Raw genomic sequence first — 22,529 nt, 5'->3', positions numbered from 1 at the left:
TCCCCGCGGGCACCCGTCCAGCGCCCTATGCACACGAGGCGCCCTCTGTGTGTTGGACGTTTTCAGACTTGGTCCCAGTACAGACTGCTCCCACAGAATCGGGACGGGGGGAGGTGGTGGTAACAAGGACCACACAGCAGGGGATGTGGGCCAGATCCCGGATCCTGTGCCCTGGCACCCCGGACCTACTTGGGACGTAATGAAGTTTCTTGATGGGATGTGCCCCACACAAGGACAGGCATGAAGAGGGGACAGAGGGTGGCCATTGTTGGTCCTCATCACTAATGATTGATTAGGCCCCCTGGGATACCCAAGCACCCTGGGTGGAGAAGATGGTGAGGCTGGTGCAGGGAGGCGAGTGTGGTATGGACAGGGCTGTGCCTGTGCCCGAGGGCCAGACGCACAGTAGGACACGGTCTTTGTGGAGCAGTGGGGGACCAAGACACACAGAGACTGGTGTTCTGAGAGGCTGTCTCTGGTATCCCAGCCCAAGAGGCAGATTTGTGAGGCTGTGGACAGTTACAGCACTCAGGAGGGGACGCCTGGGTGTGAGATGAAGGTTGGAGGTCACAGCCAACATGGTGTGACTCAGGGAGATGATAGGGAAGTCTTGAGAGGAACTGGGAAGTGTGGCAGGCTTAGCAAAGCCGGGCTTCGGGGAGCGGCATAGGAGCCTTAGCTGGGAAGTCACCTCAGGGAGGTGCCACCATCATGAAATGACCTAGCAGTGTCTGGAGCACTGTGTTTGCAGAGGCCACAATGTGACACAATGACAATTCCAGGACAAACAACCACTGTAGAGATTAAGAACCCAGAATGTGGTTCTTAATCTTTTGGTGTGGGCTGCCACAGCAAGGACACTGGCAGCTTGTGTGAGCCAGGTTCTTGGGCTGAGAGACATTGGTGGGGGCGGGGGGGGGGCGGCATCTCAGCTGTGAGCCATCAGCCAGCACCCCAGACCTCAGTGCTAGAGGGATGTGGGTCCGTACTTGTAGAAGGTGACAGTGATGTTCGTGGTTGCTATCCAGTCCTTGTACCTTCTCATATGTGCCTGCTGTAGAGTGAGTGCTTGTGTCTCACCCAAATTCTATGTTGAAATCCTAATTCCAGCGTGGCTTTATTTGTCAGGAAGAAATTAAATGAGGTCCTGAGAGTGGGGGCCTTGTGACGTGATTAGTGTCCTTATGAGCAAAGATGCAGCTCTCTCTCTCTCTCTCTCTCTCTCTCTCTCTCTGCGATGTGAGGACTCAGGGACAGGTTGCTATCTACAAGCCAGGCAGAGAGTCTGTTATGTGCCAGTGTAAAGTGTTTCTGGCCAGTGTCGAGGGTCCTTGCCTTCACAGGCCAGAGAACTGGCTCGTGAGGCAGCCGATTGACTTGTGAGCCAAGGCTGGTGTATGAAGTAGGGTTTATTAGAGAGAAAGGAAAGGCTACGGCTAGAGCAGTGCAGCGGGACCCAGAAAGTGGTAGCTCGCTGCTCAGGTGAAGGCTAGGTTTTTTACGGACTTTTAACTCTGGGTTTGGGTGAGGGTGAGGTGGGCTCTTTTCATTGGCGTGGATTTGTGGGCTTTCTTAGGTGAACTGGTTTGTTTTGCCCCTTGTTGGGGGAGGGGAAATCTTGAGAGCATTTTGCTCATCAGCCCTGTGGCAGATCTGCACCTCAGGGTGCAGGAATGCAGGTTTACAAGTCCTTCTCAGGATGCAGGAATCACAGTGCTCTCCATGGGGGATGGGATGCTCACTCATCTGCCTTAGGTCTCCAAATCCAACAAGTCCTTACCAGGAACGGAAGTAGCCGGCACCTTGATCTTGGACTTCAAGCCTCCAGCCTGTGAGAAAGAAGTATCTGTTAAGTTGCGGGGCCTGGGATCTGCCTAGGCAGATTAAGGCAGCATCTGACTTACTCCATTTTGTGTTACTGTTACAAAATACCCAAGATTACATGCTTTGTAAGGAAAGGAGATTTAATAGCTCAGAGCTCTGGAGGCTGAAAGTCCATGGTTGGATGGCCCCGTCTGTGTAGCCCTGGCTGTGTGACAGTGTCTGTTGTGGGGAGCACATATGAGAGTGAGCGGTCACATGGTGAGAAAGGAAGCAGGCAAGTTAGTCCAGAAAGCTGAACCTGCTTTATAGCGGCCCACTCTTGTGGAATCCAGTCCAGTCCCTTGGTTCTGACCCCAGGTGTTCACCTGTTCTGAGCATGGTGCCCCAGAGACCTGCTCCCTCCCTCTAGGGCTGTCCTCATTGCTGTCAGGAGTGAAGGTGTGTGCAACCCTTTCAAGATGGCATCTCACACATGTCCACCAAAGCGTCATTATGCCTACCTCTGACCCAGCACTGTTTAGGGAATGTCTCTAGAGAGTCTGAAAACATGGACGTTTATATATAGCAGTGTTTATTGGAAAGTTATTTAGCATGAGAGAAAACGATTAGCTGCCTATGCACCCATCGGTGGGAATGAGTGAGTTTTGATGTGGTCCTCCAACAGGGTGCCACATGGCCCTTGTGAAGAAGGGCAGAGTTTCCTGTGGGACAGGAAGACCACAGGACCAACCACAGCAGGGAAGCTGGTGGGATTATGTGGGCTTTTCCCACAGGAAGCTACTAGAGGTTTACTCGTGGTGCATCCTAGTGTTTTTAGTAGGTGAATATGATGCTTTTATTTTAGGATGCCTTAATTTAACAATCAGTAACTGGCCAGGGTGAGGCGGCTCACACCTGTAATCTCAGATACTTGGAGATCAGCAGGATCGAGGTTGGAGGGCAGCCCAGGAAAAAAGTTAGCTAGACCCCATCTGAACCTTTAAATCTGGGTGTGGTGGCTGTGATCCTAGCTATGTAGGAAGTATAAATTGGAAGACTGTGGTTCAGGCTGACCTGAACAAAAATGTTAAGACCCTATTTGAAAAACAGCTAATTCAAAAAGGACCAGGGCATGGCTTGAGTGGTACAGCACCTGCCTAGCAAGTGCAAAGCCCTGAGTTTAAACCCAAGTGATGGAAAAAAAAAAAAAAACAGGAAAGAGTGTTGCCAGGGAATTTTCTGGTTGTGAGAAGCCCCTGAAGGTCTGTGATGGGCCTCTGACTGACATCCCCCTCCATGCTGGAGGCAGGTGCAGGGCTGTGTGCTTGGAGGGACGGGTGTCATCTCTATCTAGGAAGTGAGCGTTGCTGGGCCAGATGCTATGATGACAGCCACCGGTCCACAAACAGCCCCACAAACAGCCCACGCTGAGCATGGCCTCCTTTTTGGCGAGGCTGGGGCTCTCCTATCCTCCTGTCTTGAGGCCTTGGAGAGAGAAGCGGTCAGCTGTAGGCTCCCTGGCCAGTCTTCCTGGGCAAGCTTCCTGGGCCTTCCTGCGTAGGAGAGGTGAGGCAGGCGTTCCTATCTCAGGGAGCTGCACCTGGTGGGAGAGATCAGTGATTACAAACGAGTGGGAATCCGGCGTTGGCCAAGGCTGTGCAAGAGGTCTGTGGCAGGCAGCAGGGAGGGTGAGCACGACAGAAGCCTCTGAGAAGGGACCCCAGACGCAGCGTGCCCCTCGATTTTATCAAGGATCAATATGATCCATGCTCCTGCAGGCATGGTGTGATGTGGGGAGGGCAAGAGGGCCTCTTGTGTCTTTCCAGGCAGTCCTCTTGGAGGGAGAGTCCACACAGCCCAGGGCGTCTGGGAGTGGGTGCTGTGCAGTCCTGTCCTGCAGCACTGGGATCTCAGCAGGCTTGGGGTCTGCTCCCCTGACACACTTAGCAGAGGAGGCCTCCCGGGCTGCTTTTAGGAAGCCCCAGGACCCCCATCCTTGGAAGGGGTGCTGTGCCTCCTGGAGGCGACCGCCACATGTGGACTGCAGCCTGACACATTGGGGTTCTCCAGAGGATGAGTGCAGGGCTTCACTCCAGCACCCAGCTCTGAGCCTGAGTCCTCTTCTTCAGTGACCAGTACTGTGTGGCTCAGTGGGCCTTCGCTGCCTATTGGTTCTCTTTGGCCTCCGTGTGACCTCTGTGCCTCTCATCCCCAGGGGAGCACTGCCAGGTGAACGTCCGCTCCGGCCGCTGTGCCAATGGAGTGTGCAAGAACGGAGGCACATGTGTGAACCTGCTCATCGGTGGCTTCCACTGCGTGTGCCCGCCTGGCGAATACGAGCGGCCCTACTGCGAGGTCAGCACCCGGAGCTTCCCGCCCCAGTCCTTCGTCACCTTCCGAGGCCTGCGACAGCGCTTCCACTTCACCGTCTCCCTTGCGTAAGTGTGGGCATCCCTGGGCAGCTGTTGTATGGGTCCGTGCATCTGGTCCTCCTGAGTTAAGGCGTGGTCGAGTAGCCCTCAGTGCACAGCTTGTGGGGCTCCAGGCCATATTCAGGTCAATAGAATTTCATCCTGGTGCCAGTGCAAAGCCCTTCTGAGAGTGGGGCCCTGGGGGACCTGCCTACACATCGGGCATTGCTAACATCCAGGTGGTGAGGGCCAGGGGAAAGGGACCAGCAGGCTCAGGAATCAGGCCTCCTGTGCGGGTGTCACTGGAGCCAGCTGCTCAGCCCTCTTGGTCTTCCTGTGGCAGGAAGTAGGACAGGCCAACTGTGCACTGTGTGGTGACTGTTTTATTTATGGGCCTAACAACCCCCCACCCACCCCAGTCAGGAGAATTTCGATTTAATTCTGTTTTTAAAAATATATCTTTTAGTATCTTTTACATTTTAAAGACTTCAGTCAGGTTGAACTTGATCAAGTATGATATGTTTCCTATTTGGTGGTTTTGTGCTTGGTCTGGAGCACCTCTCTAGGGACCACAGTCTCCAAGCAGGAGTGCCATGTTCTCTGTCCTCTACATGGCAGTCCCTCAGCCTGGCTCCTCTCTGAGCTGCTTGCTGAAGAATGGGCATCCTAGGATGGACAGAGTGGGTGTTGCTTTTGGGGTCCTGCCCAAAGAAGGGGAAGGGTACAGAACAGCCAGCATGGAACTTCTGGCCAAGGACAACTGACTGCTCCCTGTGCTAATGAGGATCCATCGTGTAGGGTGTGGTGGGAAGGTCTGAGCATAGGAGCAGCACTGGCAGTTGTCCCCCACACCCCTCATTCCTCTTGTAAATGGCCAGTGTTCGCCCTTCGGCACAGTTGCACCCTGGGCCCTGCATGGCCAGCCCTGTGTACCTGCTGTACTCAGAAGGTCACCCCCTCACTCCCAGGGCACTGGTGGCTCACGCCTGTAATCCTAGCTACTCAGGAGGCAGAGATCAGGAGGATCGTGGTTTGAAGCCAGCCCGGGCAAATAGTTCGCGAGACCCTATCTCACAAAAAAGGGCTGGTGGAGTGGCTCAAGTGGTTAGAGTTCCTGCCTAGTAAGTGAGAGGCCCTGAGTTCAAACCCCAGTACCATCAAAAAGAAAAACAAAAGAAAGAAAAAGAAGGCTGTCCCCATGGCACAAGCCTCCAAAACATAGTCCCTATCCAGGGATCCCTGCCCACCCTGTGCCCCGTATGGCTTGATGTGAGCACCCCCGTCACCAGAGCCCTGTATCTCCTGGCAAATGTGTTGTGTGTGACAGATGTATGTCTGGGGCATGTGACTTTGCAGGTGATGGCTGCGGTTGGCAGCCCACAGTAACAGGCATAGCAGTGACCATTGGCAGTTAGTAAGCTGCAGAAGGGACCTCACTGTAGGCTGACCTATAAGGTGGCCTGAAGTCCTGGGGCCCGAGGGTGAACATGGGACTGGTGACAAGAGAGGTCTGGTGGCTCTGACACAGTGAGCGAGTGAGAAACAAGGACATTTGACTAAATGGCTGCTGCCCGATGACCACTTGCTGTTCACATAGAAGTTTTGTGAGAGTATCATATGGGGTGACAATTTATGGATGACTTCTCTATGTGTGGCCAGCTTCAGAAACAGAATGGTAAAACATCCCCCAAAAGGCTCACAGGAGAACATTTTCCCTCTGGGGCTGTGGTTACCATGGGTCAGGTGTCCCAGAAGCTGCTGGGGCCCCTGGTGCCATGCAGAGCTGCGGGGCCTGGGCCTGGGCCTGGTCTGGTTGGGTTGGGCTGGCTCTCTTTGTTTCATGTGGTTTCTTTCACGGCCCGTCTCCTCTTACTAGTTTCTATTTGCCCAGTGCCCAGGCTCCCATGGGCCCCATTCCCAGCCGTCTCTCACCCTTTCTGTTCTTTCCTCCTTCTCCTCTGCCCCCGCCCCAGCCTAGGTTTCTGTTTTCCCCCCTTTCTGCTTTTTATTTGCATCATTCAGACCCTCTCCTCAGCCTTGGCCCCTTCTTTATTTCTCCCTTTCTGTGTTCGCTACCTGAGCTCTCTGGAAGCACCATGCAGGACCATTTAACCCCTACCCCAAGCCAGCTCCCATCTGGGTCCAAAGAGCAACGTGCAAAAATGAAGCCTGTTGGGGAGACCTACAGGGGACCTGGTGGCTGAACCTCCTGACAGGCCTGGCGTGTTGTCAGCCTGGCCTCACTTAGGAGCTTTCTCCCTGCCCTCTCCTTGTTGTGTGGGCGCAGTTCTTGCAGGATTCACCCTCAGTTCTAGTAGGCCTCCTTAATCTTGGGGTTCAAGGTCAGGCTGGGGACTGCTGAATTTATGTTAGCTCAGGAAAAGACAGACTCCTGCTGCAGGAAGACAGATTCACAGCCCTGAGTACAGGAATGGGCTCCGCCTGCTCCACCTCTGACTCTAGATGTCCAATGTCCAGCTGGCTCGGGAAACAGTGCCAGGTGTCCTCGGGAGGTTTATCAGGGGTTATGGAGGAGGTGCTGTGTTTCAGTAGGTCTGAGGGGGCCAGCGTCCTCAGGACCATGGGGTGGGAGAGGGCTTCTGAGGAGGTGGTTATCTTTTGATTACTAGTTTCTAAGTGTCGGTTCACTCGTCCATGCCTTCATCCATCCATTTATTCACCACACCCTCAGTAAGTCGGAATAGGGACCAGACCCTGTTTTGTGCTGTGGGCTTCAGCAGTGAGTCACAATTCCTCAGCTTCAGGGCATACTTTCTTATAAACAAATAACAGCATAATTTCAGAAATAAACTGGTGGGTGATATACCAATAAAGGATGGGGTGTGATTCAGCTATAATGAGTCAGGAGAGGTGCAGTTGGGTTGCCCCTCTGAGGGTCTGCAAAGCCAGGGAAGATTCTAACAGGCTAGAGCAACAGGTGTAAAGGCCCTGGGAGTTCGCACCTTGTTTGGGAGTAAAAAGATACTAGTGTGTCTGGAATGGTGACAGAATCAAGGAAGAGAGGCCTTGAGGCAATCCTTCAACACCAGTGGCCCTATTTGAGCAGCTGCCACATGTCTATGCTGTGGCATAGTTGGCATATCAGGTGTGTGTCATACTTCTAGAACGTGGTGCACATGTAATGTGTGACATGCTATAGCTGTCCTCACCAGTGCCCTCCCCCACAAACACACCCGAGTTCTGGTTTGCTAGCCAGGTTTGGTGGCTCATCAGGAAAGATGAGAGTCTTTCTTGGATCCAGGCCCTCTGTGCCCATCTTCCTTGACTGGCCCAGTCACTCCCGGGGTCTCCACTCTGTGACTTACCTTTGCTTGCCCTGCAGGTTTGCCACCCACGAGAGGAATGCCCTGCTGCTGTACAACGGCCGTTTCAATGAGAAGCATGACTTCATTGCCTTAGAGATCGTGGATGAGCAGGTGCAGCTCACCTTCTCGGCAGGTAGGGCTCCTACCAGACCTGGTTAGCAGAAGGGGAGCTGTCTGAGCCCCGTGCAGGTGCTTGGCGGGCTAAGTCCGCCCTCATCCTTGCAGTACCTCCAAGCTGCTTATCCTTTAGGCCCTAGTTCCACGTCTAGGAATCTGTCCTATAGAAGAATCCAAAATGTGCAAAGGTGTTCATTGCAGTGTTATTCATACTGCCAATTTCCCCAAATCAGGGAATCATTAAATAAAGTGTAACAAACCTTAGATTAATGTTTTTTCAGTGCTGGGGATGGAACCCAGGGCCTTGAATGTGCTGAGCAAACACTCTACCACTGAGCCACCTCCAGCCTTATAGGTTAAACATATTAACAGAGCCCCTGGAGATATCCTGGTTAGACAAGACTATTTAGCCACCTGTCTAAAGGACTTTTAGCCATTCTTATCTGTATTTTCTGGCACAAACGATAATGTCAGTGAGCATGAGACAAATCTCTTATAAAGAGGAAAGGTTTCAGGGCCCATATTCAGTTGGCCGGTTGCTTTGGGGTCTGTGGTGAAGCAGAACATCACAGTGGGAGTGTATGGCAGAGAAAATAGTTCACCTCATGGCAGCCAGGAAGCAAAGAGAGGAAGGGGTCAGGGTCCCCACAGCCCCTCCAAGGGCATGCTCCTAGTGGCCCTGCTTCCCCCCGCAGGCCATACCTCCTAAAGGTCCTACCACCTCCAAAGCTGGGGACCCACCTTCAACACATGCTCCTTTGGGGGACACTTCAAACTGTAGCAGATGATTGTGGGTAAATTATGCTGGCTTCTCCTTCACCTGAAGCTTACCTGGACAGTCCAGAGGTGCTTCCTTTTGCAGAGCCTGGCCCCTGTCATTGTACCCATGTGCACATATGAAGAGGACAGAGATGCCCACAACACAGTTGCTACTGTGGGAGGGAGTGCTGACCACAGCCCACCAGGCCCGGAGGGGGTGGTGCAGCTCCCAGGTGGCTGTCTACAGACCCATGGTCCTGTTTTCTAGACTGTCCTGTTGGGCTCCCAGGAAGGGATTTTCCTGCCCAGGACTGGCTTTGTTGATCCTGTTCTTTTGTGCACGTAAAGCTCCTTCCTCTCAGCTCGTGCTTAACTAGGACTGCACACAGAGCCCACGAGGAGGCTCAGAAAATGCAGCATGTGCAGTGTTAGTCAGTGGCCGAGGCAGAAACACAGGTCTGCGTTGGTCTCATTGCTGGTGCTTATGTGGTGTGATGTGTAGAGAGAGGGAGCCCCACTGCCATTCTGGGGTGCTCCCCTGTGGCTCTCTCATAATTATCATATTTAAAACAGATGGACGAGGATTGCTTTTATAACCAGGAAAAAAACTCAGAATAGGCCAGTAGGAAAATAGTACCCAGTGGCTGGAGCCTGGTGAGGAGTGACTTTCTCCAGGAGGGGCCCCGGCCTTCAAGGTTCAGGCAGAAATGGGTGGGCTCTAGGAGGGGCCATGTCGGGGAAGGGAGGACACAACAGAGCTGGTTTCTAAATGACATGTGTCTGTCCTGCAGCCTCGAAGCCTGAGCCAAGGTCCCCATCAGGTCCCACTAACCTGTTTCTCTCCGGGTCTTCCTCTTGCTGTACAGGTGAGACCACAACCACTGTGGCACCACAGGTTCCTGGAGGTGTGAGTGACGGGCGGTGGCATTCGGTGCAGGCACACTACTACAACAAGGTAGGATAGGCACCTTGCTGTCTCCCAGCCAGGCTGGCCAGCACCAGTGCCCTGGCAATTTTCTAAGACGTGTGTGCTGCAGGGTAAAAGCATGGGCCATACAAAGCAATTGAGGGTGTGAGCATCCCTGGAGGGTCCGTGTAAATGCACCTGCATGGGGCCCTGGGACAGGGCAGGGGACAGTGTGACAGGGCCCAGAATGAGCTTGTTCCCTCTCCAGCTTCCATGGTTGGAGCCGTTGCTGGCTGCAGTTCCAGGCCATCAGATGTAGCCAGAGCCAGAACTGTCTGCTGGTACCAGCTGGAGAGGGCCCTGGATGGGCTGTTTGGGGCCTGTGTTATTTTGCAGTTCATTGGCTTGTAAGGAAACTCGCTGTGGGTTTTCACATCAGAAGGCCGAGCTTTCCCGAGCTATGATTTACAGCCCACTTTTCCTCTGGAGGAAGCTCCAGCCTTCGTGGTGGGTTTGTGTTGGCCTCTCCCATCCCTCACTGAACCCAGCCCCCACTCCACCCCCACGCCCCAGGCTTCCACAGGCTGGGTTAGAACTGTTCTGCAGTTCGGCTTTGACATGCCCGTGGCAGTCACCTGCATTACTTGGGCATGGGTGCTGACTTTGGCCCCTGCCTCCTGATTTTCCTTCTCTCCATCCTTCTACCTCCCGGGACTGCCCCTTAAATCTATCTGCTCTCACCTCCCACTGTCTCCCACGTGGCCCAGACAGGCTCCAAGAGTTTGTTACTTGCACAATACTTAAAGTCTTCTTCCCGTGCCCCCAAGGTCAGTGGTGGCTTGCCAATGGCAGCCTAGTGCAGGTCCTGCAGTCGTGTGGAGCTCCAGCCCTGGTGGTGATGGGGTCTGAGGGGAGGGTCTGCTGGGGCCTGGGGCTGACTGCTGGCTGGGCATCATGAGGAACACCGAGAAACTAGGGCCTAATTGGGTCGGGGCTGCCGCAGGCCTCTGGGGGCAGCAGGCCTTATTGCCAGCGGGGGTCGTGGTGTCACACAGGGGGCAGTGTGCCTTGAAGGGGGAGCAGAACAGTGGGTTGGAGGACTCTTGAAAGAGCTCCTCCCTCCTCACTCCTCCTAGGGCCCAAGGTTGGATACATTGTCTGGGGTTTCTTTCAATGGTGTCTTAATCCATGTGACACCTCTTCCCCATGGCCTCCTATAGCTTCATTTCATTTCAGGGGTTCCTCCCTCTCCTGGGATGCGCCCCCAGGACATGAAGTTTCTACTCCACAACTTATCATTTAGGTTGGTGGCTCCTTTCCTCCTCTCTCACCCCAGAGAAGGTCTGTCCCGAAACCATTTTCTCGCCATGCAGCAGGCAAGGGACAGCTGAGCCCTCTGGGCACGTAGGTGAGGCTAGGGTCCTGTGTCTTGGGGCAGAGCTGTTCCTTTGTCCCCTTGTGCTCCCATGAGCTGCTTCAGACAGACACACCAGGCAACCTGATTGCTCTCTCCATGTCACCTGGACAACTTGCCTGTGTCCTCAGGACGGATGAAAACAGATGGTCCCAGGATGAAGGGTCTGTGGTTTTGTGGCCTAAATATGTCCCATGCTTTTGAGTCAAAGAAGGACAAATTGTGCCCTAAAGGGACACTTGCCAGCCTACTCCAGGGCAGGTAGTTACCACATTTCAAAACCATTCACCCTGCTGCCTGCCCTGCCCACCTCTGAGCTCCTGTCTTTCCCATGCACGGAGGGAGCCCTGGGACTTGGGCTCAGCTCCATGGTCAGAGAAGCAGACACCTCAAAGCACTGTCCTTCCTGCTGTGTCAGAAATGCAAATCCAGTGCTGCAAGCTTCATGCTGGAGGCAGGGTGGGTACAGGAGTTGGGTCAGCCTTGGTCCCCCCATCAGAGTGCCTCTCAATACATCTGCTGGTGGCTGAAGCAACAGTATATCCTGCGGTTGAGCAGGGACTAAAAATGACACCCAGTGTCGACATCTCTGCCCTGTTGCTAATTCACTCACCTCTGCCCTCTGGGCACTGGGCATGTCAGCAATGGGACCACCTGCCTCTCCACCTAGAGGAAGCTGAGCAGTGAGCTCACCCTTGCAGACAGCCACCTGCAATGTCCCAGAGGAAAGAGGGGCTTCGCTTAAGAGGGCCGGCAGGTGGATTACTGGGATCCTCTTCCGTTTCCAGGCTGGGTCCTTTCAGCAGCCCTTGAATGGAGCCCTGAGCCAGGATTAGGCCTTTGCCCAGCTGCTTCCCTTTCTTGCCGGAGGGCGTTTTGTGGAGGAAACTAAGCAGTTTTCACGTACATCCTTAGGCCTCCATTATGTGGTTTGAGTGGGTCACGCAATGGGAAAGTTAGCAGAGATTACTGCGTCTGTCTGCAGGTGGGCGGTGTTGTTCCTACTGATTCTGTCTAGAGCTGGTGTCTCTTCCCAGACCCGGTGCAGAGAACGTTCAGAGCCTCAGGGCCAGGGCAGGACTCATCAGACTGGAACAGTTCTGGGAAGGAGGGAGGGCAGCACCCAGGTCAGGATGCGTCAGAAGGACAAGAACAAAGTCAAATCTGGAAATGATCTTCCAGGGAGAGTCACTGGCCTTGCTGTGCCTCCTGTGTTGTCATTCATGCCTTCTCTGTTCCTGTCCTCAGGTAGGAAGAGACTGGGTGACCTCAGGCCACCTGGAGGGCTCTGGATAGTTGCCCAGGGGAGGAAGCATCGGTGCAGGTGATGGGAGGCTGGAGCCTCACGTAACTGAGTGGAGCTCAGGGCTGGGCTTAGCATGACCTTGAGGTCAGTGAAGAAGCAGCGTAGAGGAGGTCCCTCTGCCGGCCCTTCCCCAGCTGCCTGGGAGCAGCCACTCCACAGTGGCCTGAGCACCCTTGGCCTGCTCTGTTCACCCCACTTGGGTTTGCTTTTTTGGATTATTATGAGAATGTGTTTGAAAATTTTGCAGCTTACCTTCCAGTGAGAGTAGAAATGAGGACAGTAGGGCTGAGTATTGCAGCATTCCTCCCTGTCCTCTCTGCTGTCACACCACCATCTCACACCGCCTCCCCAAGTGCCCATTCCCCTGAGGCCTGTTTACTTTGTGCTTCAGTTCTGTCCTGAACGTGCCAGATGGGCTGGATGGAGAGGCTCTGCACCGAGGACACATGTACTCTGTGTGGGGACCTTTGGGGACCATCCCTAAGTCTGCTGGCCTGTGGGGGCCCTATAGCCAGTGTGGCTTATTGTTAGGGTCCCCACAGGAAACAGATGGAACAGGGAAACAGGGTGATCCCAGGAGGGATTATTAGCAAAGGGCGGCTTGTTTTTGACATGGGGTCTTGCTAACTTTTGCTTGGGCTGGCCTTGGTCCACAGTCCTCCTGTCTCTGCCCACTGAGAAGCGAGAATTACAGATGTGAGCCACTGTGTCTGGCCCTAGGTTTCTTTTAAGTGCTTGCTACTCTGCTGTCACCTCTTAGTGTCCCGGGGGTGTTCATGGGATTAGGGACAGGCACACTCCCTGTATTTTGGCTCTGCCACAGTATCTCACTGCCCTCTTGGAGAGGCTGTCTTTGCTGCTACTGGATGGTCATTCCTCACTGGTTGTGTGGAGGGATTGTCTACACCCCTCGACTTGCTTGAGGAGCACCAGCGGGTGTTAGGGCCACAGGCATGTCTGTGAGGATCCATTTTAAAGGATCCTGGGGGGAGCGAGGACTCTCCTGCCCAACCTGGCCAGGGCATCAGGAAACACTTTCCAGAGCCAGCTGTGCCCACCTGCAGCTCCCAGGACAGTCTCTGAACCCAATGGGGAAGCACTGTATGCCAGGGAGAGACGTGTGCCGGCTGGGACATGAGGGTGGCAGCCTGTTGGGGGCGGGGACATCCTTAGAGAGCGTAGATGGTTTGTGGACCTGAGGCAGGGCCAGGTCTGCCGGGAGGGTTCCCATGAAGAAGGGATTTGGAGGCCATGAGACAGGCTGAGCAGGATTCTCCACCTGGGCACCATTGACCTTTGGGGACAGATGACTTGGGGGGACCCATCCTATGCAGCATCCCCAGAAAGTAGCTGCTTAGATTCAGTGAAAACCAAAACATCTCCGGTCATTGCCCAATGTCCTCTGACGGGGGATTGTGCTCCCTGAGGACAGCCGGGAGATGGGAGTTCATGGGCTGATGTCTGGTGGAAACGAGCAGCTGCAGCCGCTGTGGACTATGTGGGTGGCAGGGGCAGCCAGGTTTATCTCAAGTGCACCTGACAACTGTGGTCCCGGAACACAGCTGTGTTGGCCGTGATTCCTGTGCTGGCCATGTGCAGTCACCCCGGCTGGCTGCTGGGGTGCTTGGGCCCCACCTCGGCTGCCAGGACCTCTTCCAGCGCAGGCAGTTTGGAGGTGGTGCGGGCTGTCTTTGGTACAGCATGCACTGTTTGTGTGAGGAAGGCATGGGCCCTAGCTGGACACGCCTACTTTCAGCATCTCTGATGGACTACAGCTTCCATGGGCTCCAGGTTTCCATGACCTCGAAATGACCTTTGGTAAGGGTGTCCTTAAAAATTGCTCCCCTTGGCTGTGGTCCCCACCCTGGCGTGTTCACATGGTTCGAAACCTCTTGGATCCATGCCACACCTGAAGCCCCAAGGCCCAGAGGAGTTGGGTTGTGACCCCCACTCCACTGTACCCTGGGATGGGCAAGGGGCTCCTCGGCATCAGTGAGTGTCCTAGAAAACCCCAAGGCCTCCACCCAGATGCTCGGATGAGTCTCCCTGAGTCCTGTTGGTTCTCAAAGGTCTGGCAGTGGTGTCGTCCCCTAGGTAAGGCCACATGGCCTCCCTTGTGACTCCCTGCAGCCCTGTCTCCTTTTCTGTGTTCATTCCTTCATTGCTCTGTCATATGTTTATTGAGTGCCGACTGCAAGTCAAGCACTGCGTTGGGTGTGGATATGGCAGAAGACAGAAGACGTTAGTCCGTCACACTCTAGGAACCCTATTTCCAGGCAGGGAGAGATAGGAGTCCCATTCCTCCAAGGTGATACTATCTAGGTGTCCTCACATGGAGGAAAACTCTGGGTCTTCACTTGGCAGAAAGTGGGAGAAAGCAAACCCAGTCCCTCGAGCCCTTTATGAGGCCCTAATCCCATTCACGGGGGTTTCATCCCCATAACCTACACCTCTCAAAGGCCCTACCCAATGGCACCATTACACTCGCTATTGTTAAATGTGCTGTGAGAACATTTATAAAATTTTTAATATGAGCCGGGTGCCAGTGGCTCACGCCTGTAATCCTAGCTACTCGGAGACAGAGATTAGGAGGTTTGAAGCCAGCCTGGGCAAATAGCCTGGGCACAAGACCCTATCTCAAAAAAACCCCATCAGAGAAAAAGACTGGTGGAGTGGCTCAAGGTATAGGCCTTGAGTTTAAACCCCAGTAATGCAAAAAAAAAAAAAAAGAAAAGAAAAGAGGTCCTAGAGAGACCCTTATCCCTCTGACACCAGTCCACAGCACAAAGACACCCTTTGTGAACCAGGAAGCAGACCAGAGTCTGTCACATCGCAGTTTTAGACTTTCCAGCCTCCAGAACTGTGAGGAGTCACTGTGTGTGGTTTACCAGCCACCCTGTCTGTAGGGTTTTGTTATAGCAGCCCAAGTTAACACAGTTCACTTCCCCTCTGCATTTGTAACTGTTCTCTCATCCGTGAGAACCCGTGAGGGTCCTGTTCTTCTCCATTACAGATTTATTTTCTCAATTTCCAGCCCCACCAGACCACTGCTCCGCTTGGCCTTCTCCCTAGCTGCCTCCTCCCCGCTGCCTCCTCCCCGGCTGACTCTACCAGCTGACTCCAACAGTTGGGGACAGAGGGTCTTTTTTCTTTTTAATAAATTTTTTATTAGGATATATTCATTATACAGGGTGGAGGGATTCGTAATGACAATTCTGATTACGAGGATCTTAATGGAGACCTCACTAAAGTATTCAGTTATTCAAAAGAGAAAGGAGAAAAGAAAAAAGGAAGTTTTTTTTTTTAATTTGAAAAAAATGCAAAAGGAAGGAAAATACAAAATACTAAACTGTGTATAGCTAACAGTGCTGAGAAGGAAATTTATAGTACTAAGTACTTCTTTTAGGGAAAGGGTAGTTTCAAATTGATAATCTAAGCTTCTACCTTCTAGAATAAAGACAGGCAGAGTAAACCCAAAGCAAGCAGAAGGAAGGAAGCAGGAAAGATGAGAGCAGATATACTAGAACCAGAGCAAAAATGAGAACAATTTCAGTGAATTAGAAGCAGAAAAGCAATAGAGAAAATCAGTGAAACAGCTGTTTTTTTTTTTTTTTATATCAACAAACTTGACAAACTTCTAGCAAAACTGGTAAGTTTATAAAAGAAGAAAAGGAGGAGGATGAAGGGGAGGAGGAGGGGGATGAGAGGGAGGAAGAGGAGGAGAGGGAGGAAGAAACTGCCGCCTGGTTGAAGCCTGTAATCCTAGCTACTTGAGAAGCTGAGATCAGGAGGATTGTGGTTCAAGGCCAGCCTGGGCAAATAGTTGGCAAGACCACATCTCAAAAATAACCAGAGCAAAATGGACTGGAAATGGGGCTCAAGTGGTAGAGCGCCTGCTTTGCAGCACGAAGCCCTTAGTTCAAACCCCAGTCCCCGACAAGGACCACAAAGACATCAATTACCAGTAGCAGGAATATATAGGAGAGCACTACAGACCCTGTAGACATTAAAGGGTAGAAAAGAAGTAGTGCCAATAACTGCTGCATACATTTGCAACCTTGATGCAATGGACCAACTCCTCAAAAAATGAAAACCTCCACAACTCACTTGAGATAAATAATTTGAAGGGAAATGGAATTTGTAATTAAAAAATTTGCAGAAATGAGGGCCAGGTATCCCAGCTCCCCGGGGTGGAGACAGGAGTGTCATGGTTTGAACCCAGCTCAGCCTAAAGTTAACATGAGACCTGATCTGAAAAACAAACTAAAAGCAAAAAAGACTGAGGGCATGAGTGAAGTGGTGGAGCACCTGCCTAGCAAGTGCGAAGCCCTGAGTTCAATCCCCAGTGCTGAAAAAAAAACTCTCTTAAGTGAAATTTCCAGGCCCAGATGGTTTTACCTGAGATTTCTACCAACTTCTTCCTGACAACAGTCTAGGCAAGGACACTTTCCAGGTCATTCTGAGACGTTAGTATTAACCTGATACCTATCTAGAGAAAACTCCATTGTGGGGTCCCTCCGAGCACAGATGTGACCCGTGTTCACACAGAAGACGATTGGCGAATGATTGCAGCAGCTGGCTTCATGGTGACTGTAACCTAGACACAACCCAGATGGCCCTCAGTGACGGAATGGCTGAACAAATGGTCCGTCCATGCTGAGGCACATGGAGCAGTGAGAGGCAGTGAACACTTACACGAGTCTGCCTGGGATTAGGCTGTGTGAGAAGAACCAGTCCCCATAGGTACCTTACTGTGTGGTTCCATTTGCATAGCATTTTTAGTGACAAAGTGACCAAAATGGAGACCAGGTGCCTGCTTGCCAGGGACTGGGGGAGACAGCAGGGAAGGGTGTGATGTAGAAATCAGCAGGCTGCTCCTTGTGGTGAGGTGCATGCCCTCGAACTCACAATCCTCCTACCTCAGCCTTCTGAGTGCTGGGATTACGGGCCCAGCAATGAAAAGAACTTTTAAGGATACACGTCTGATATGTGCATCTTGTTTTTCTGAAGGGGTAGGAATACCCCTCAGAAATAACCCCCAAACCAAGCCTGTTAACCACATCTATCGGATGGCTCTACCGAATGTCATAAACCACCCTAAAGCTTGGTGTCCTAACACGCCAGGTGTTTAATTTTCCTCCTGATGCTGTGGTTTGGCTGTGGGGTTTTCTGGCGTGCACAGTTCAGCAACAACCTCGCTCATGTGCTTAGGGCGTTATGGGGTGGCTGAGGCTCCCATCCTCCAGCAGGCTATCCCAACTATTTGCATGGCTGCCTGCAGGTTCTCAGCAGCCAGAGCAGATCAGCTGTGTGCACAGGCACTTTCCAGGCCTCCTCTCCTGTCACATTTGCTGATGTCCTTGGCCACAACATGTGGCCCTTTCAGTCCCTAGAGTGCAGAAATAGCCTGTAGCTGCAGGGGCTGTGAGGTCCCAAGGCAGTGGTGTGGACATACGGAATGGGAGTTGTTAAAGTGGTCCTTAGTACAAAGGGTACACTGCAAGGTGGGGGTCTTTGGGACAAGGGACGGAAGCAAGGTGGGTCTCTGCCTGTGTGTTGCCGTTCTGAGTCATCTTCTGTATACCTGAGTTTTGGATAGAGCAAGGGGCCACCTGGGCCGTTGGAATAGGAACCATTTTTTTTCTTTTAAATTTTTTGTTTAACAATTCATCAGATTTAAAGAGTATACACAAGAAAGAAGCTAAACTTTTAGGCAGTTCATTGAGCTTTTAAGAGTACGTAAAACCTCTTGACCAAGGACACAGCCAAGTGGTCTTGTCATTTTACCTCACCCCTGCATGGGGTTCTCCAGCCAACAAAGGGGAGCGTGGTGTTTCACTTGAGGTATGGGAGCGCACCCCAGGGGTTCGGTTACCACAAAAGCTCCATTGTCCACAAGCCCAAGCCCCCAGTCTGCAGTGGTGTTTCTTTCCGGCTGTGTTTCCTGCTTACTCAGCCCGTTCTCATCTGGCCTGCCCAGGATTCCGTGGGCAGCACTCCCCTGACTCCCAGCGGGTCACAGGGGGGTCTGAAATAGCCATTGTCCTTCATCTTGGGCTTGGAAAGATAAATGCCTCCCCTGAAGCTGAGCTCGGTGGGTAATAAAAGCCAGCAGAGGGGACTGCAGCGGCCAGCAAGGCCCATGAGAGAGGTGAGCCCCTGAGAGAGGTGGCCCCCTCTGCAGAGCTGGGGCGACTGGGGACTGCGGTGGGAGGGCACACCCCATCCTAGTGGGAGATGAATTGCCTGGCCTCCTTTCCTAAGCACGGCTCCAATGGTAGAAGGCCACCTGCCATGAAACGTAACAGTTCCCCAGGAGAAGCATGGCACCACCCTGGGGCCTTTGTGTTACACAGCCATGTCATGGAAAGTCACCCAAGGACTGGCAGCCCTCCGTTAGGTGTTTCCTGTCTGGCGGGGTGGCCCTTCTTTTCTCCACCAGCCATCTGTCTCACCCCCTTCCCAGCCCACCCTCCACAGTGCTGTGAAGTGCAGTGTGCTGCAGCCACCTGTCTCCCCTCCCTGGGCCTGCCCACCCTGCCTGGCCTCCACCACCCCAGCAAATGCATTGACCGACATCCCAGCCTGTGTCAGCATGCGTGTGTCAGCACATGCAGTCCTCACAGGCCTGGGAGGAGATGAGAAAGCTGAGGCACAAAGCCATATGACAGGTGTCGGCGGGGAGAGGATTGGACCAAGCTGTGGCTCTGTCATTTATCAGCCACTGGTGTGTCATCCCAGGGCTGTCAACATGCTGTCCCTCTCCCCTGCATTCCCACTGCCTTTTCTAGCACCCCCATGCTTTCTCCCACCAATTCAACACCAGCCCTTCATTGCACAGATTCCAGAGTGTCACCACTCAGTGCCCACAGAGGAGGAGAAAGGGGGATAGCTCCGAGAGGTGGTCGAGGCGAAAGGAGACCTGTTAGGTCCTAGCAGGATCAGGCCAGACTTCGTAAGCATTTGTGTGAGTATGCAAGATTCTCTGCGTGTGTGCACGAAGTGTGAGTCTGCTGGTGAGCCTGTCTGCACGCATGTGAGGTGTGGTGTGAGTCCACCCATGAAAGTTGATGACTATGACTTCTCCTAGGTGTTACTCCCTTTCTCAAAGGAGGCATTTTCAAGAGGTGAGCGGGTGACCTGGGCCCAGTGCTGCTTTTCTTTTCCTAGGAACATCAGGCTGCCTCACCATGTGAGCTGAACTCATATAGAGTCCATCCTAGATGCCTGGCCTGTGTCTGGGTAGAAAAGCACACGGGAAGAGAGCACCCACAGAGTGGGAGAAAATATTTGCCAGCTACACATCAGACAAAGGACTGAGAACCAGAATATAGAGGGAACTTAAAAAACTAAATTCTCCCAAAACTAATGAACCAATAAAGAAATGGGCAAGTGAACTAAACAGAACTTTCCCAAAAGAAGAAATTCAAATGGCCAAAAGACACATGAAAAAATGCTCACCATCTCTAGCAAGAAAGGAAATACAAATTAAAACCACACTAAGATTCCACCTCACCCCTGTTAGAATAGCCATCATCAGCAACACCACCAACAACAGGTGTTGGCGAGGATGCCAACCACTCTGGAAAAAAATTTGGAGGCTACATAAAAAGCTAAATATTGATCTACCATATGATCCAGCAATACCACTCTTGGGGATATACCCAAAAGACTGTGACACAGGTTACTCCAGAGGCACCTGCACACCCATGTTTATTGCGGCACTATTCACAATAGCCAAGTTATGGAAACAGCCAAGATGCCCCACCACTGAAGAATGGATTAAGAAAATGTGGTATCTATACACAATGGAATTTTATGCAGCCATGAAGAAAAAAATGAAATGTTATCATTCGCCGGTAAATGGATGGAATTGGAGAACATCATTCTGAGTGAGATTAGCCTGGCCCAAAAGACCAAAAATCGTATGTTCTTCCTCATATGCAGACATTAGATCAAGGGCAAACACAACAAGGGGATTGGACTTTGAGCACAAGATAAAAGCGAGAGCACACAAGGGAGATATGAGGATAGGTAAGACACCTAAAAAACTAGATAGCATTTGTTGCCCTCAACACAGAGAAACTAAAGCAGATACCTTAAAAGCAACTGAGGCCAATAGGAAAAGGGGACCAGGAACTAGAGAAAAGGTTAGTTCAAAAAGAATTAACCTAGAAGTAGTAACACACACACACAGGAAATCAATTCGAGTCAACTCCCTGTATAGCTATCCTTATCTCAACCAGCAAAAACCCTTGTTCCTTCCTATTATTGCTTATACTCTCTCTTCAACAAAATGATAGATAAGGGCAAAATAGTTTCTGCCAGGTATCAAGGGGGTTGGGGGGGAGAGGAAAGGGGTGGACTGGGTGGTAAGGGAGGGGGTGGGGGCAGGGGGGAGAAATGACACAAATATTGTATGCACATATGAATTAAAAAAAAAAAGAAAGAAAAAGAGAAGCACATGGGACTGCTGCCCAGGGAAGCCCCCCCACCCCCCACCAAACCCGGCTCCTGTTTGTGGGGATTCCTGTGGTTGGGAGTAGCAAACAGGCAGATTTGTATCTTTTCCTTGTGGAAGGACCTTCCCTTGGGTGCCTGAAGGACCCCCAGTTGGTACCAAGAAGCTTTGTGTCTATACAGCTCCTAAGAGAAGCTCCATGTTCCCATGGCTTCCCAAGAAGCACTGTGTATAACAATTTAAGGGACCCCGATTTTGACCCTTTTATTTGTCATGGGAAAGAAGACCCCCCCATCTGAGCCACCTCCAAGCATTGTGTGTTCAGAACACGAGGGGAGGGGAGATGCCACCAGCTGCAGAGGGGGCCAACCATGGCTGGGTGCAGGAGGCTCCTGGCTCCCTTGCCAGAGCCTGGGTTCTTGTCTGGATAAGGGTTAGGCCCATTGGGGTTGTCACCCACTCATTGGGTCTTTTCCAGAACAAAGGTCATCATAGAGATCCAAGCCCTGAGAAGGTGCTGGTTTCTGGGCATACATGCTGTGCTGAGGGGGTCCCCCGCCTCCCACCATGGTTTCCATTTCTGAGCTATCAGGTGCCTCAGAGAGCTCACGTGGATGGTTCATTTCATCATGAGGAAGGTGCCATTTTATCCCTGCGAGAGTCTGGGGGCACCAGGATGCCACATGACTTCTCAGTGGTCAGTGTGCCACCTCCTGGCTTTAGGGAGGTAATGCTCATTGGAGGCTGCAGATGTCACTGTCCTGTGCCCCTGCTGACCTTGGGCTTGTACAGGTGGACCCCACACAGGCAATGCAGGAGATGTAACCTTGGCTGCCCCAGCATCGGGCCCTCTGCAGGCGTTCATATCCCTTCTCCCATCATATCCCACACAGCCCTCAAGGTGGGAGTTATGCACTTAACCCGCTTTCTGGAAGAGTCTGCCTGGGCTCAGAGCAGTGTCACCTGTGCCAAATGACGGGGTCAGGGCAGCAGCCTCTTCTCCTAGCTGGAGCTATGTAGAGGAACTTGGGGTCAAGATTAAGGTTAACTTGGAACTGCCATCCTGGCTGGGGGCTGGCTAGCAGTCAGTGACCTACCCAGTGGGGCTCCATGCAGTGGTACTGCTCAGAGCCTGACGTACTGCAGCGCCTTCCCACGGTATAGGTTTCCATGTATTAAGGACAAAGCTCCTGAAAGGGCTGGACTTTCGTTTTTGTCTTTAGTGTTAAACACAAGAGAGATCAATATTTATAACTTAATTTGGCGGATGGGCCCTGAGCCTGTGTGCTGTGGGCGTAGATGGCTGAAGGAGGCAGACTGAGGTGGCCAGGGCCCCAGGCAGGCTGCAGCCAGTGGATGACAGACGTGGCAGAGTGGACTCAGGCTGTTCTGTTGCTACAGACCCACAGCTAGGGCCAACAGGGTCCTTGGTGAGATGAGCACGCTCGAGTAGCAGAAGAACATCAAGAAGACCAGGATAAGGGGACAGCCAGCGGTGGGTGGTGGTTTAGGATCCATTTGTATGTCCTCTGACCTCTGTCTCCTGATTCTTCCTCTATCCCTACCCTGCGTTATTTGGGGTGAAACTCCCCATTTGGCGGGAGACACGGACTGAGCGGGCCCCACACAGGCTCATGTGGGCTTGGGAGTCATACCTGGGTCCCATGTTTGACCTCTGGCAGAGTCCTGTTGGGGGCCTCTGGGAATGGGCTTTCACTCCCCAAAGTCTCTTATATCTGGGGGAATTTTGTCCTCAGACTGCCTTCCAGTTTCCCACAGAGCATCTGAGAGACGCCCTGCCAGGCTGGTGTGGGGTCCTCCCACGTTTCTGTGGCGGTTGTCACAGGTCTGAACCTCACTGTACTAGGGAAATGTTGAGTGCTGCATTTTGACTCTTTGCAAACATTCCTGAGGTCCAGCCATCTGTGAATTCTTTGATATGAACGTCTGTTAATCATTTCTGACACTGAGCGTGAATCCATTCACGTCCTGAAGCTCGCCCTCGGTGTCTGGTTTCGTGGGCAC

General features: G+C 52.4%; 1 protein-coding gene across 2 annotated transcripts in view; it reads left to right on the top strand.

Moving 5' to 3' along the window:
- The window catches only part of Celsr1 (cadherin EGF LAG seven-pass G-type receptor 1), a 143,168-nt gene that overhangs the window by 68,863 nt on the left and 51,776 nt on the right, over nucleotides 1-22,529 (top strand). For both annotated transcript variants that reach the window (XM_074084709.1, XM_020184602.2), the window contains exons 3-5: nucleotides 4,019-4,241; nucleotides 7,558-7,673; nucleotides 9,283-9,371. In XM_074084709.1, coding sequence (XP_073940810.1) covers nucleotides 4,019-4,241; nucleotides 7,558-7,673; nucleotides 9,283-9,371 — 428 coding nt within the window. The remainder of the gene's footprint in view (nucleotides 1-4,018; nucleotides 4,242-7,557; nucleotides 7,674-9,282; nucleotides 9,372-22,529) is intronic.

Source organism: Castor canadensis, chromosome 8 (assembly GCF_047511655.1).
Source record: "Castor canadensis chromosome 8, mCasCan1.hap1v2, whole genome shotgun sequence".
Classification (NCBI taxonomy): Eukaryota; Metazoa; Chordata; class Mammalia; order Rodentia; family Castoridae; genus Castor; species Castor canadensis.
Note: the sequence above shows the minus strand (reverse complement) of the source record. Positions and strands in the feature narration are given on the sequence as shown.